At 38.2% G+C, this 15,187-nt stretch overlaps 1 protein-coding gene across 2 annotated transcripts in view; it reads left to right on the top strand.

Annotated features, from left to right (window-relative positions):
* Window positions 1–15,187, top strand: part of Fancl (FA complementation group L) — a 77,827-nt gene that overhangs the window by 51,895 nt on the left and 10,745 nt on the right. For both annotated transcript variants that reach the window (XM_057772367.1, XM_057772368.1), the window contains one exon: window positions 1,653–1,721. In XM_057772367.1, coding sequence (XP_057628350.1) covers window positions 1,653–1,721 — 69 coding nt within the window. The remainder of the gene's footprint in view (window positions 1–1,652; window positions 1,722–15,187) is intronic.

Below are 15,187 nucleotides of genomic sequence, written 5' to 3'. Positions count from 1 at the left end.
TGTATCTATCTGTCTAGCTATCATCACTCTAGAGTGTGTATGCACCATGGTACACATGCTGAAGAACAACTTTTAAGAGTGAACACTCTTCTTCCACCTGTGCATTCCGTGGATTAAATTTGTAGTGTCAGCCTTAGTGACAAGCCCCATTTCCTGCCTAGCCATCTGGCTACCCTGCATCTTTTTAAAGAATGCTGATAATTTAGAGGAAATTGGTTTTTGTAGCACTTTAAGTTCTGTCATTTTCATATGGGCGAAGTTAAATGTCTTATTCAGGACTGTAAAAGTTGGGTGACAGAGCTGGAGCCAGAGACCAGAGGGGTGGGGCAGGAGCGAAGGGGTGGGGACAACTCACAGAACCAAAACCAATCAAATCAAATAAACGTGTGCATGTTTTCACTCTATGGTTGCAGCTCCTGCTCTGAAGTAAACCTGGAATACTTGGAGTTGTCTGATTGTACTCCATTTTCCTTAACTTGATCTTTTTTCTTTTTCTTGTTTCGTAATTAAGCATTATAATATTTTTCTTTGTCTTTCGGTGAATTTGTTACTAACTTTATATAGCCAGATAGAATTCATTAGTATGCATTGATATTTAGTTTTATTGTAGTCAAACTTACCTTGATAGCAAAATGTTAATTCTTTGGAAAACATTGATTTTAAATGTATTTTTTTTTTAAAAAATGTTATAGTTGCACCTCCTCCTGTCTCTGTGACATCTTCAATAAAGTAATGAAAAATAAGAGATTAAAAACTAAAGCCTGGAACTTAAAATAGTCATAGGAAACTCATTTTCTTTTAAGGAGTTTAGCTTTTTAATGGCAAGTAATGAGTATATTCAATTATAAATGACTTTGAAAATTTCAGAATTATATTTTAATTGATTTTGAAATATAATTCTCTGATAAGCAATTTAATTTTAAAAAAGCTATTTTTTATCCTTGGTAACATGGAAACCTGATTTGCTCTTATGGCTATCATTTTTTTATATAAGTAAGTAATTAATTTTCTAATTGTTTTACCAGTTTTAAAGTATTTTATTGCTTAAAACTCAAGGTTTTATTTTTCCCTAATTTCATTTCATCATTTCTGTTTTGTTTTTGTTTTCTTTTTCTTCTTGATATGAGCAGATGCTTATTATGGGAAGTCACATTTAAATTAACAATTACATATAGTCATTGCTATGTGCTTCTTGATTATCTGAACAACACTGTATAGTCAGTTGATAACTGAAGCTAACTGATATTAAATTAATGACCAAAAGGGATTGAATAACAATCGATTTAATCTCTGTTTAAAGAAATACTACATTTAGCTTTTGGCTCCTCCTCAGATCCCACCAGCAGCACTGATATTGACTCAGATTGCTGCTGGTTACTCAGCACTTTTTGGAACCCCCTCATCACTGAACCCTGTACCTCCTAAGCCTGCGGTGGCTATTATCCAGCTCTCGATGTCACTACAATAGTACAGCTACAGTGTGTGCATGGGTCTATATATTTAATGTATATATATATATATCACATAATTATAACAGTGTTATATATTTTGTAGCTATAATGCTTTTCTCATTGAATCTAGCCTTTCTGAAGTGCTGCAGGTCAGGTTGTCACATAGACACAGGAGTGACCTGCTTTCATGTTTTGTCACAGTACCCTGTAGAGCCACCAGAATGTGTTGTGGACTTTCCTGTTCCATTTTCTCTTTTCTGGACACCACAGGTAAATAATAAAGTTGATTTTAAATAATTAAATATTATATTCTTTTTAGTTGAATGATCATTTTAGAGTCTAAAATTATTAAATTGTTTGTTTTTAAGCATTTATGTGAACCCTTCTGTAATAATTCATATTTTTCAAAAATTAATATCTAAACTTTTTATCTCTACATGTGAGCATGTGCACATACTTGTCTAAATTACTTTAGATGAACATGTAGAAACTTTACTGATGTACAATGTTTTGTTAAATTAATTCTTAAAACACTCTTTAGAAGGCAGTGAATATGAGCAGAAAGTGTGTGGAATTTTGTATATTGCTAAATTGTTAATATTGAAGACACATATAACCTTTGTAGGAAAGGAATGAAATATGAACTGTTTGTCCTATGTCTTGTCAGTGCTTACTCTTCTTGGGCTAATTCAATTTCCTAGTACACTGATAAAGACCAATGTCTTTATGTTCATGATATAAATTGATGTTCTGTACTCAGAAGATGACATTAGTAGTAACACATATCAGAGGACAGTGTCGTGATGAGATTGTTCCCTGTCCTCTTCCGCACCAGTTCTGTCAGTTGACAGTACTAGCAAAGACACCTCTGTTTCCAGAAAGTGTTCACAGTAATCCTGGACAAGTGTGCTCTAATGGGAAGTCATCCATATTTTTCTTCTGAACTGCTTAAAATATGCAAAAGTTTATGTTTAAGATACATGAGTACATTGGTTTTAAATGTATTTATGATTATTGTTTGTGTTGGCGTGTGTAGGCACTTGGGTGCTCTCGAGCACATGTGGTGATCACATGACAGCTTTGTGGAGTTGTCTTTCTCCATCTTTATGTGGGTGTCGGGGACTGAACTCAGGTTACCAGCCTTGAATGGCAAGCTTTGCCCACTGAGCCGTCTCACCTGACCATAAATTAATTTTAAAATGCTTAAGAAGACTTAAGTTTGTGAGGGTTTGAATAATTAATCAGATATTTTAAGTCATCTTTATTTCTCTCTTTTTTTTTTCTTTAAAAACACAACAAATCCCATTTTCTCTTTTGGAAATTGATAAAACTCAGCAACTAAAAGGAACATGTCTGCGATTTTCTTTTGGTACCAGATATAGCTTTTAAATTTATAAAAATAATGTTTTATTTCTTTTCAACAGTTAGTTTGTCTACAAATTTTATTTTTTTTTCTTTAGAAACATCTTTTTCACTTGACTCTGGCAACATTGTCTTTGTTAAACTTCCTTGAGGTCACGAGTAGACACTGCATCTGTGTACAGACTCTTTCTAAAACCCGCTGTGGAGCTCACACTTTAATATTTATATCAGTGGTGGGTTCTTAGTTTCCTTTTATTGTGGATACAGTGTAAGTTTTTTGAAAGGTAATGAAGAGTACGTGGGGCACGGAAACTGTGAGCCGTTTATCTTCAGTTTGGTGTTCCTGCTTTACCCAAGCTGGAACCGCAGGCTTGTGTTGTGCAGTTAATAGAATATTAGCCCATTAAAGCCCTAGATTTGACTGTTGGAAATTTGCTTTTGTAATAGCTCCAAGCAAACAGGGTTAATTAGTAGTAAATGGACTATAATATGTTTTAAATTTGTAGACTATGTTAAAATTATTATCAGAGTTCTAGAAAAGTGAAGACTCCTTTTATTAACCTACAGCTCACTTTTGACAAATATGATTTTGTCCCATTTGCTTTATATGTGTATCTAGTTCTCTCCCTTTCCATTAGACATAAAATGTTCTTGGAGCCACAGTGGCCCTACTCCCTTTTCTGGGCCTCACTTCTGTGGTATTAGTTTTCTAAACAGGACTCTCTTTCCCTTCAATTCTAAGTACGCTATCTCTGCACATTCTTATGCTGTATTTGCGATGTAAGGGATTTTAAATCAGTATCATTTATTTGTTTGTCTACACTCATCTCTGTGTGTCGTTTACTCATTTAAAATGCTATGTTTTTATGTTCATCAATCAGTTAATTTATTCACTGCCCTTTTGATAAAGTTATCCACGGTTTCTTATCAGCCTGTACTAGAACACTTCTATGTACTTCCCGGTGCATATGTATGAGGATTTCTGTATGGATTATTCCTGTAACTGTTACATGGTATATGCCTTTTTGAGTTTCCTAATTACTGCCAGCTTGCCTTCCCAAATTGGTTGTATATATCTGTACTTACATCCAGGCACACATAGTAATTCTTACATTATCATATGTATTTTGATCGTAGTCTGCCTTTAACTCTTACCAAGAATTGATAATCATTGCCGTACTCATAATCTCTGCCTGTTGGAAGTATTTTTAGAAGCTATGCATCTCTCATATTGTTTTGATGCCAGTGCTCTGCTGGTTACGTAGACTATGGACATCTTTTCATGGCTTCTGTTTTAACTCTGTTTTCTATGTTTTGTCAGACTAACAGAGTGCTTGTGTATATCAGTCTTAACGGTTTTGATTTTTTTTTTTTTGCATGTCAAGGAAAATCTATATCTTTTTTTCTGAAAAGATATAAATTTATAGTTTGTTCTAACAGCTATAATTTGTTTATATTCAGTTCAAGTGTTATAGAACACTAAACTTACTCTTGTCTACATTATACATATAGTTTGGAGATGTCTTTATTCTTATCAATTTGAGGTAATTTCAGGTTTTTATTAAATATAATACATATAATTAAAATTTTGAACGTTTTAAAAATTTTTGTTTGCATGTATCGACCTATGCTTTTGTAATGGAATATGAACTCTGGTTCTCTTCAACACTGACTTGTTTCTGGAAAGCAAGGTGCAAGGTGCAGCCACATTGCACACAGTTCTTCACAGACTGGCTGGGGCCATTCTGCTCTACAGGTTTAGGGTTTTTCCTTTGTTTTGTTTTTTGTCTTTTTTTGTTTACCTTTAATTATTTTTAAGCAATTTTATTCTTAAGCAAATGAATGTTATTGTTGTAGTCTTATAATGGAGTCATATTAAAACACCATATATGGAGCCCACATACTGATTTTACAAAGCCTTTGTCTGCTTCTGTACATTTCTTCTCTGGCTTCAGTGTTCCTGGACTTTAAACACGGAAGATCTCTATTTTCCTTTCTTTTTGTAGCATAGCCGACATGGCTTTGTGGCATCATATTAAAAATGGGTAATTTTCCTTATGGTCCCCGTCTTCCTGCTGGGCTGATAATGTTGTGATGTATTTTTCCTTTGCCCTGATGAGAGGTCTGCCGCTGCTGCTCTGACATGTTCATTTGGATGAGTAATTATAACGTGCACAGTGTCAAGCTGAAGATGGTAGGGTCTGTGCGTCATGACAAGCCCAGTAGCCAGTGCAGGTGTCTCACAGCATGAGCAGCAACAGCCAGTGTATTCTGGCTCAGAGGGGACGTTCAGAGTCGTAAGACTCAGCGGCAAGGGCAAGGCTGCTGCTGCTATTGCCGCAGTGCTCTGTGCCAGAGACACAGTGTCTGCATCTCCTCCGATGCCCATTGTGTTCACTCGGTAAATCCTCCTTTTAGATTTTAGTGTGGAATGTAAGAACAGCTCGTGATTTTTATCGCCCCCACACCACATGTGCTGTGAAATATGTTACCTTTAAGATTTTCCACACAGGCCATATATGTCAGTATTGTCAACTGATGGGTTCGAGTGTGGCTAATGTGATTTTTAGAACAAAATGAAAGTCTTTTTCTCCAGGTCACAGACTAATCAAAAGTAGCCATTTTTACCCGAGAATGTGTCATTTAGTACAGGCATTGGAATATTTAGATTTGATCAAATACATTGAGCAGTGGCCTGTGTATTTGCTGCCATGGAGGAAGCTGCTCCTTCTGGGACAGTGCATGGATGGAGAGAGTGACACTAGCAATGAAGCCTCTGGCAGGGGTCTCCTGATGGCGGAAGAGTGTCATTAAAGGCAGAGCCCTGGGGAGTGGGAGGGGCACTGTCCTTTCCTCCAGGCTGCCGGTCCGCTACCAGACATCTTCACTGCCCTTCGGTTTACCCGTCACCATTTTTTGTTTGTTTTTGTTTTTTAAGACAGACTGCGCAGGATAGCCCAGACCATCTTGGAACTCATTGTATAGCTCCAGTGGTCCTGAAACTGAGGGCAGTCCTTCTGCCTTAGTCTCCTGAGTGTAGAGCATCGGTCAGTGATAAGCCATATACTTGGCCCTAACCTGTGTAATTTCATACAAGTGTCTTGGTTGCCTTTTGCCTCAGTTCATACATACATGAATTTTTCTTCACAAATGTTCAGGGAAATAGACTTTGTTACAGAAACACAACTTCAGCAGGGCCCACAGAGCACAGCTATCTGCTCTTTCTGGGCCAGAGTTAGCATAGGAAAAGAGAAAACAGATTCTAAAAGGCCAAATCAAATCCTGTCTGGGCACGCCAATGTATGGTATTGTATAAATTATTTAATTTTATAAAAAGAAGGAAATAACATTTGTGGCTTAGACTACATATGATAAAATTTGAGATATGAACAAAAGTGCTTTTGAATTGTAACATGTAACACAAATGCAGTAAGTTTTACCCCAATGAGCTCTTAACATAGAGCTCAGAGAAAAAGAAGTGTGTTATGTCTACGTATATTATATATCTATCTAGTAATAGCGTATATGTTGTTACATTTGTCTTAAGGCTTCTCCAAGTCTCAAGAACTGTATGATTTTCCACAACGAGACATGGATGAGTAACGAGAAATGCCTAGATCTCAGTGAGCTGTGGGTATGAAGATGGCTAAGCACATGTACAAAAGATGAATGTCTTGCCTTTTATTGGCTAACATATTGCTTTCATTTAAACTAATATTTGATCTTTGGCATCAGTTGATAAAGTATTTGTGCAGAGCAGGTGCCTCCAGAAAAAGGAAAAATACATCAGATTGTGATTTAAATATTTTACTATTGGATAAAAAGATTATTTTAGCTAATATATATGAAGCACGTATATAACATTAACATTCTCTATCATCCATTCTGGTAAGTTCATATGTTGTATCTATTTGTTCTTAAATTATTTTTTTAATGGGCATGCTGAATAAAGATTTCAATAATGGCATTTCCGTGTGTGTATATCATTGTACTGTACTCATCTTTGCTGCCCTCCCTCCCCACTTCTCTCTACTCTTTCTCTCGACCTGGGACTAATTTGGAATGAATGGATATTAGCGCACTTATGCATGGGGGTATTTGCATTTTGTAAAGCATTCTTCAGGGGCCAGAGGTATGATTCAGCAGGTTAGCATGCGTGTCACCAAATCTGGCGGGTTGGGCCTCAGTTCAGTCTCCAGGACTCAGCTGTTAAAGGAGAGAACTGACTCGCACGAGGTATCCTCTGACCCTCACGTGTGCACTGCAGTATTTGCACACGCACGCACACAAAGTATATTGTGTTGTTGTTTTTTTTCCCTGAAAGCATCTTAATACAGTCTTTGGAAAAATGAACATTTAGTTTGAAGATAAAAATATAGGATGTTGGAAACAGAATGGTGATTGGCTCTGAAATATGTGAGAGACACCAGTTCTGCTAGGAAATGCCTCCCCACACGGGGGATAGAAATCGAGTATTGAAAGCCACACTAGCTCAGTAGGCAGGGAGGGAAGCAGAGCTGGAGGAGGAGACAGTAGAGGCAGCACAGCAGGGCATATTTATAAAGCGCTGTCAGTGTAGCTTAGTTCCCTGTGTCCGGCTATGGGAATACGATTAGCAGCCAGCATACAGGAACAGAAAGTTAGACTGGCCCATGACAGTGGTAATGTTCATTGCACAAGCCCGAGGAGCTATTTGGATTCCCAGCACCATGTAAAACTGATACATGGTGACACTTGTCCATAACGCTAATGGTGTGAGGCAGAGACAGGCAGACCTTTGCATCTTGCTGGCCTAGCTGAATCTGGGAGCTCCAAGTGCAGAGCAAGATCCTGTCTCTAAAATAAGGGGAGGCCGATGAAGCAGTGTATCTGGTGCTGCTCTCTGACCTTCACGTATGTGCAGACACATGTGCACATACACATACCCTACACATGCCTCACACACACACTCAGACAAGATAGACTGACTTAAGTTTTAGCCAGTTGACTCAATTTTTTAATAGTATAAAACATGGGATAGTTAAGGACAATATTAAAAGTGCATACTCTTTTTCAACATAAGCTGGACAGACTTTTTCTTTCTTAGTAAGATTGCTCCAGCTGTTCTGTCCAACATAAGATGCTTCTGCTTCATTTATCCCTGGTAACACATCATACCTTCTTCACACAAATTGAAAACAGCAGCAAATACTTAAATACTTGGGATGTTCAGTTGCAGTTGAAATAATATCAGCTCAAGAGAGACAGCAAGTCCTTCGTGGATTTGCCTGACAGGAAACATGGGCTTGGATAGTTCCAGTCACAAATATCACTACCGATTCCAGTGAGGACACCATTGGAAATGCAGGTGAAATCAGATGGGTATGTAGGTTTGTTTAGAGATCCCTGGTTGGAAATATTGCAGTCAGTATGAAAATTAAATTTCTGAAGTTTAATCTCTTCATGTTTTCACATTCTGAGTAAGTCTCTTTTGAATCTCCCAAAGATAAAGATAAAAATGGTTATTATAAGGTTTATCCACAAGTACTGTAGAGAAATATATTTAAAAAAAATCAGAATGAGAAGCAACTGTTGCAAGTACTAGAAAATTATGCTATTAATTTAAGTGTCATCAGAGTACAAAAGCTCACATTTCAGGACTATGTGAATGTTAGTAAAATACTAGAAATAATAGTGCTTAAGAGGAACACGTTAAACTCTGAGATCTGCTGAAGTGACTGCCGTTATTGCTTCTCTTTGGGTGTTAGGAAAGTAACACACTGCTTTTAAAGACAAGAAGCAGTGCACTTTGAGACTGGCAGTGTTCACACTTTAATGCTTAAGTGCTTTCCCAGTTTAACATGATTTAATAACAGCTATGGGGCAAGCGCCAATATCTTGTTTCCCATGTATATGTCTTTCTTCCTTCTCCAGTGTTTGTACTATGTATTTGATAAGATCTCATCATCTCTGTGGGTATATGAACCGGTTGCTCCTTTGTCTTTTCTTAGCTGTAAAGGGTATTGTTATTTTTGCCAAAGTTTTTTTTTTTTTTTTTTTTTTTTTTTTTTTTTTTTTTTTTTTTTTTTTTTTGATTTTCGAGACAAGGTTTCTCTGTAGCTTTTTTGGTTCCTGTCCTGGAACTAGCTCTTGTAGACCAGGCTGGCCTCGAACTCACAGAGATCCGCCTGCCTCTGCCTCCTGAGTGCTGGGATTAAAGGTGTGCACCACCACAGCCTGGCTTTGCCAAAGTTTTTAATTCTTAAGGAAAACATTGCTAAAAGTACTACTGCGTCTGTTACTGTCCTGAAAGTGCAATGAGTATTTCTTGAACTGGCTGTATTGAACTATAATTGACAAAATAAATGGAGCACATTAAATATGTAAACATTTGGGTGAGCTTTGACAAATAATTGCCCATGAGGTCATCTCCATTCTTACGATACCCAACATTTCTACCACACTCTCTCCTTCCCCTCTAGTCTCCTTTCTTATCCTGCCCATCCTCATCTCTCCTCTAACTTTCCTCACTGTTTGTGTCTTCTATGAACTTCCCTGTGACAGGATTTTTTCCTTATTATAGCTGTCCTGAGGTTCCCCATGATGCAGCATGTCGTGAAGTATTATGGATGGGGCTGGGCAGTGGTGGCACACGCCTAATCTCAGCAGTCAGGAGGCAGAGACAGGTGAATCCCTGTGAGTTCGAGGCCAGCCTGGTCTATAAGAGCCAGTTCCTGGATGGCTAGGACTATTACACAGGGAAGCCCTGTGTCAAGAAAACAATAAAATAAAAAATAAAGTAAAAAAAGAGAGAAAAAGAAGGAAATATTATGGACGGACCACATGGTGTCTGTCGTTCCCTTGTCTGTGGACACAGATGTTCTCAGGATTGCCTCCACTTAGACTAGGGAACTGGCTCACTGGCTAAAACTGTTTGCCTCACAAGGATGAGGACCTGAGTTAAAATTCCCAGAGCCCACATAAAATCTGGACATGGTGTAGAAGCATCTGTAATCCTAGTGCCTTATGATGAAGAGCTTGCAAGCCAGTTAACCTGGCAAATATACCAGGACAACACCAAAAACCAATGAAGTCCTGTGTCAAACAAGATTCCGGCAAGGATTGGCACCAGAGGCTTCCTCTGACCTGCAAGCTACTACCGTGGCACACACATGTACACATAACTATACGTACAATTTAACCCCTTTTTATTTTAATGGGATATAATGACATTTCCCTCATACCTTTCCTCCTCCAAGTCCTCCTCTGATGGCTCTTTCCAGTACCTCTCATTTCAGGGCTGACCACTTGCTGTTTGATAACTAATTAGGGGCTCATTGCCAGGGAAAGCTATTCGTCATTAGTTGCCTGTAGATCTTGGTCTAGAGGTGAGTTCCTGGTAGAGTTCTGTCTTCCAAGTTAGCATATCTGTTGATGTTATCCTGTTCAGATCGCGTTTAGTGGCCATGTTATTGAGGGTTTACCTTCCCTAGCATTTCTAGGAGACACAACCTCACAGCACACTTCCTAGTCCCCTGGCTCTTACAAGCCTTCCACCCCCTCTCCCTTGACATTCCCGAGATTCACGAGTTTTGTTGAACTTGTAACCATTGAGACTACGCACCCCACGATCAGAGTTGGTATCTGCATTTTGACATGCACACATCGTTGACATGGTAAAACAAAGCTGCTGTTATGAACAGTGTGTGCCATTATGTAAGTATGTTTTCATTTCTGTTGAGTGCGTGTATAGAAGTGGCTAGATATTACAGGAGTTGTCTCTTGAGCTTCTTAGGAAACTATCAACGTATTTTTCACTGTTGTGCTGTTTTCCCTTTCTAACAGTGGTGTTCGAGACTTTCTGCTTGTCAGCTTCCTTGCTGACCTTGCTACGCTCAGTTTCTCTCATTTTAGTCACCTAGGTGGACATTTAATGGTATCTTAAATGTCTTTAATTTTCATTTTCTCAGTGACTAAGGGGGAAGCATCTGTTGGTCTCTTTGGCATCCTTGCATTTCTGCTGAAGTGCCTGCATAATTTTTCTCAAATTCTTCTTGGACATAGAAAACCATGTCTATGCATTGCAAGATTCAGTGTTGTTACAATGTCATTTCTCTCCAGATTGACCTGTCTATTTTATAAAAGCCAAATAAATGTTTTGTTTATTTCTTCAGGCTTGATAATTATTTTAAGATGATATCGAAACACAGAGGATACTGATGGACAAACAACACTGAAGAACTGAGTTGGGGAAATTGTCACATCAGTTTTAAGACTTGGGAATCCTGTGTTCTTAAGGAATCTGGTGTCACAAAGGTAGACAACTAGGTCACTGGGACACAATGCAGAACAGACTCAGATGTCTGTGTTCAGCAAGGTGCACACAATAGGTACAGCAAGGGCAGTCACTTTAACAAGTGATGTGGAGACAATTGGAGTCTGTGTGGCAGAGGTCAAACTGACTCACACAAAAAGATGAACTCCAGATGGACAATAAATATAGTATAAAAGCTGAAACTCCAAAATTTCTAAAACAAACGTAGAAAATAGTTGAAGTTTTAGGTCAGACATCGGCTTCTTGTTATTCACCAGAAAACAACATCTAGGAGGAAACAACTTTGTAATTACAAATTTCTCTCTTTTTTCTTTTTTATTACTATATAAATGGTACCATTCAAAATTTCCACTTCCTCCCCTCCTCCCACTTCCCTGCCAATTCCCCACTCACACTCCCTCCCTCCCCCTCCAGTCCTAAGAGAGGGCAGGGTACCCTGCCCTGTAGGAAGTCCAAGGTCCTCCCCACTCCATCCAGGCTTAGGAAGGTGAGCATCCAAATAGACTAGGATCCCCAAAGGCCAGTACATGCAATAGAGACAAATGCCAGTGCCTTTATCATTGGCTTTTCAGTCTGCCCCAACTGTCAGCCACATTCAGAGGGTCCAGTTTGATCCCATGCTGGTTCAGTCCCAGTCCAGTTGGATTTGGTGAGCTCCCATTAGATCATGCACACTGTCTCAGTGGATGGACCAACCCCTTGTGGTCCTGAATTCCTTGCTCATATTCTCCCTCCTTCTGCTCTTCAACTGGACCTTGGGAGCTCAGTCTAATGCTCCCATGTGGGTCTCTGTCTCTATCTCCATCTGTCACCAGACAAAGGTTCTATGGTGATATTCAAGATAGTCATCAGTCTGACTATGGGACAAGGCCAGTTCAGTCACCCTCTCCATCACTGCTCAGGGCCCTAGATGGGGACATCCCCGTGAATACCTGGGAACCCCTCTAGTGCCAAGCCTCTTGCCAGCCCCCAAATGGCTCCCTTAATTAAGATATCTTCTTGCCTGCTCCCATATCTGTCCTTCCTCCCTCTCAACCATCCCACTCCCCCAAGCTTTCCCCAACTCTCCCCTTCTCCCTCCCCCTCTCCACTTCGCCCCACCCCACCCCATGCTCCCAACTTTTGCCTGGCAATCTTGTTTGCTTCTAATTTCCAGGAGGATCTATCTATCTATCTATCTATCTATCTATCTATCTATCTATCTATCTACCTATTTTTTGGGGGGGTTCACCTTATTACTTAACTTCTCTAGGATTGTGAGCTGTAGGCTCAATGTCCTTTGTTTATGGTTAGAATCCACTAATGAGTGAGTACATACCATATTCATATTTATGGCTCTGGGTTATCTCACTCGGGATAGTGTTTTATGTTTCCATCCATTTGCATGCAAAACACAAGATGTCATTGTTTTTTACTCTAAATTGTATATATTCCACACTTTCTTTATCCATTCTTCCATTGAGGGGCATCTAGGTTGTTTCCAGGTTCTGGCTATTACAAATAATGCTGCTATGAACATAGTTGAACAAATGCTTTTGTAGTATGATTGGGCATCTCTTGGGTATATTCCCAAGAGTGGTATTGCTGGAAATTGAGTTAGGTTGACTCCCAGTTTTCTGAAAACCTGCCACACTGATTTCCAAAGTGGTTGTACATTTTGCATTCCCACCAGCAATGGATGAGTGTTCCCCTTACTCCACATCCTCTCCAGCATAGGTTATCATTGGTGATTTTGATTTTAGCCATTCTGACAGGTGTAAGATGGTATCTCAAAGTTGTTTTGATTTGCATTTCCCTGATAGCTAAGGAAGTTAAACATGTCCTTAAGTATCTCTTTGCCATTTGAAATTCTTCTGTTGAGAATTCTCTGTTCAGTTCAGTACCTCATTTTTTAATTGGATTATTTAGAGTATTAACATCTAATTTCTTGAGCTCTTTATATATTTTGGAGATCAGACATTTGCCTGATGTAGGATTGGTGAAGATCTTCTCCCATTCAGTAGGTTGCCTTTTTGTCTTAATGACTGTGTCCTTTGCTTTACAGAAGCTTCTCAGTTTCAGGAGGTTCCATTTATTCATCATTGCTCTTATTGTCTGTGCTATTAATGTTATACATAGGAAGTGGTCTCCTGTGCCCATGTATTGCAGGCTACTTTCCACTTTCTCTTCTGTCAGGTTCAGTGTGATCGGATTTATATTAAGGTCTTTAATCCATTTGGACTTGAGTTTTGTGCATGGACATAGCTATGGATCTATTTTTATTCTTCTACAGGTTGACATCCAGTTCTGCCAGTACCATTGTTGAAGATGCTTTCTTTCTTCCATTGTATAATTTTAGCTTCTTTGTCAAAAATCAGGTGTTCATAGGTTTGGGGGTTAATATCTGGGTCTTCTATTCAATTCCATTGGTCGACTTCTCTGTTTTTATGCCAATACCAAGCTGTTTTCATTACTGTAGCTCTGTAATAGAGTTTGATGTCAGGGATGGTAATCCCTCCAGAAGTTCCTTTATTGAATAAGATTGTTTTCGCTATCCTGAGTTTTTTGTTTTTCCATATAAAGCTGATTATCATTCTCCCAAGCAAGGTTTGTGAAGAATTTTGTGGGATTTTGATGGGGATTGCATTGAATCTATAGATTGCCTTTGATAGAATTGCCATTTTTACTATGTTGATCCTACCAATTTAAGAGCATAGGAGATCCTTTCATTTTCTGGTATCACCTTTAATTTCTTTCTTCAAAGACTTAAAGTTCTTGTCAAATAGATCTTTCACTTCCTTGGTTAGAGTTACCTCAAGATACTTTATGTTATTTGTGGCTATTGTGAAAGGTAATGTTTCTCTGATTTCCCTCTCTGCTTCTTTATCCTTTGTGTATAGGAGGGCTAGTGATTTTTTTCTTTGAGTTGATCTTGTATCCTGACACATCACTGAAGTTATTTATCAGCTGTAGGAGTTCTTTGGTAGAGTTTTTGGGGTCACTTGTGTACACTATCATATCATCTGCAAATAGCGAAGTTTGACTGCTTCCTTTCCAATTCGAATTCCCTTGATCTACTTATGTTGTCTTATTGCTGTTCCCAGAACTTCAAGCACTATATTTGAATATATGGAGAGAGTGGACAGTCTTGTCTTGTTCCTGATTTAAGTGGAATCACTTTGAGTTTCTCTCCATTTAATTTGATGTTAGCTGTTGGCTTGCTGTTTATTGCTTTTATTATATTTAGATATAATCCTTGTATCCCTAATCTCTCCAAGACCTTTATCGTAACAGAGTGTTGAATTTTGTCAAATGCTTTTCAGCATCTAATGAAAGGATCTTATGGTTTTTTTTCTTTCAGTTTATTTATATGATGAGTTACATTGATAGATTTTTGTATGTTGAACCAGCCCTGCATTTCTGGGATGAAGCCAACTTGATCATAATGGACGATTTTTTTTAAATGTATTCTTGGATTGGTTTGTAAGATCTTACTACAAATTTTATTGAGAATTTTTGCATCGATGTTCATAGGTGAGATTAGTCTGTAATTCTCTTTCTTGGTTGAGTCTTTGTGTGGTTTTGGTATCAGGGTAACTGTAGCTTCATAAAAAGAGTTTGGTAATGACTCTTCTGTTTCTATTATGTGGAACACATTAGCGAGTATAGGTATTAGCTTTTCTTGGAAGTTCTGGTAGAATTCTGCACCAAAACCATCTATCTGGTCATAGCTTTTTTTTTTTTTTTTTTTTTTTTTGGGAGATTTTTGATGACAGCTTCTATTTCTTCACAACTTATAGGTCTATTTAAATTGTTCACCTGGTCTTGATTTAATTTTAGTATATGGTTTTTATCTAAAAAATGTCCATTTCTTTTAAATTTCCAATTTTGTGGCATAGAGGCTTTTGTAGTAAGATGTAATGATTCTCTGAATTTTCTCAGTGTCTGTTGTTATGTCCCTCTTTTTATTTCTGATCTTGTTTGCGTGTTCTCTCTCCACCTTTTGATTAGTTTGTCAATCTTGTTGATTTTCTCAAAGAACCAGCTCTTTGTTTCATTGATTCTTTGGATTGTTTTCAGT

The sequence above is a fragment of the Chionomys nivalis genome, chromosome 6 (assembly GCF_950005125.1).
Source record: "Chionomys nivalis chromosome 6, mChiNiv1.1, whole genome shotgun sequence".
Taxonomy (NCBI): Eukaryota; Metazoa; Chordata; class Mammalia; order Rodentia; family Cricetidae; genus Chionomys; species Chionomys nivalis.
The sequence above is the reverse complement of the archived record's forward strand: the minus strand, read 5'-3'. Positions and strand labels throughout refer to the sequence as shown.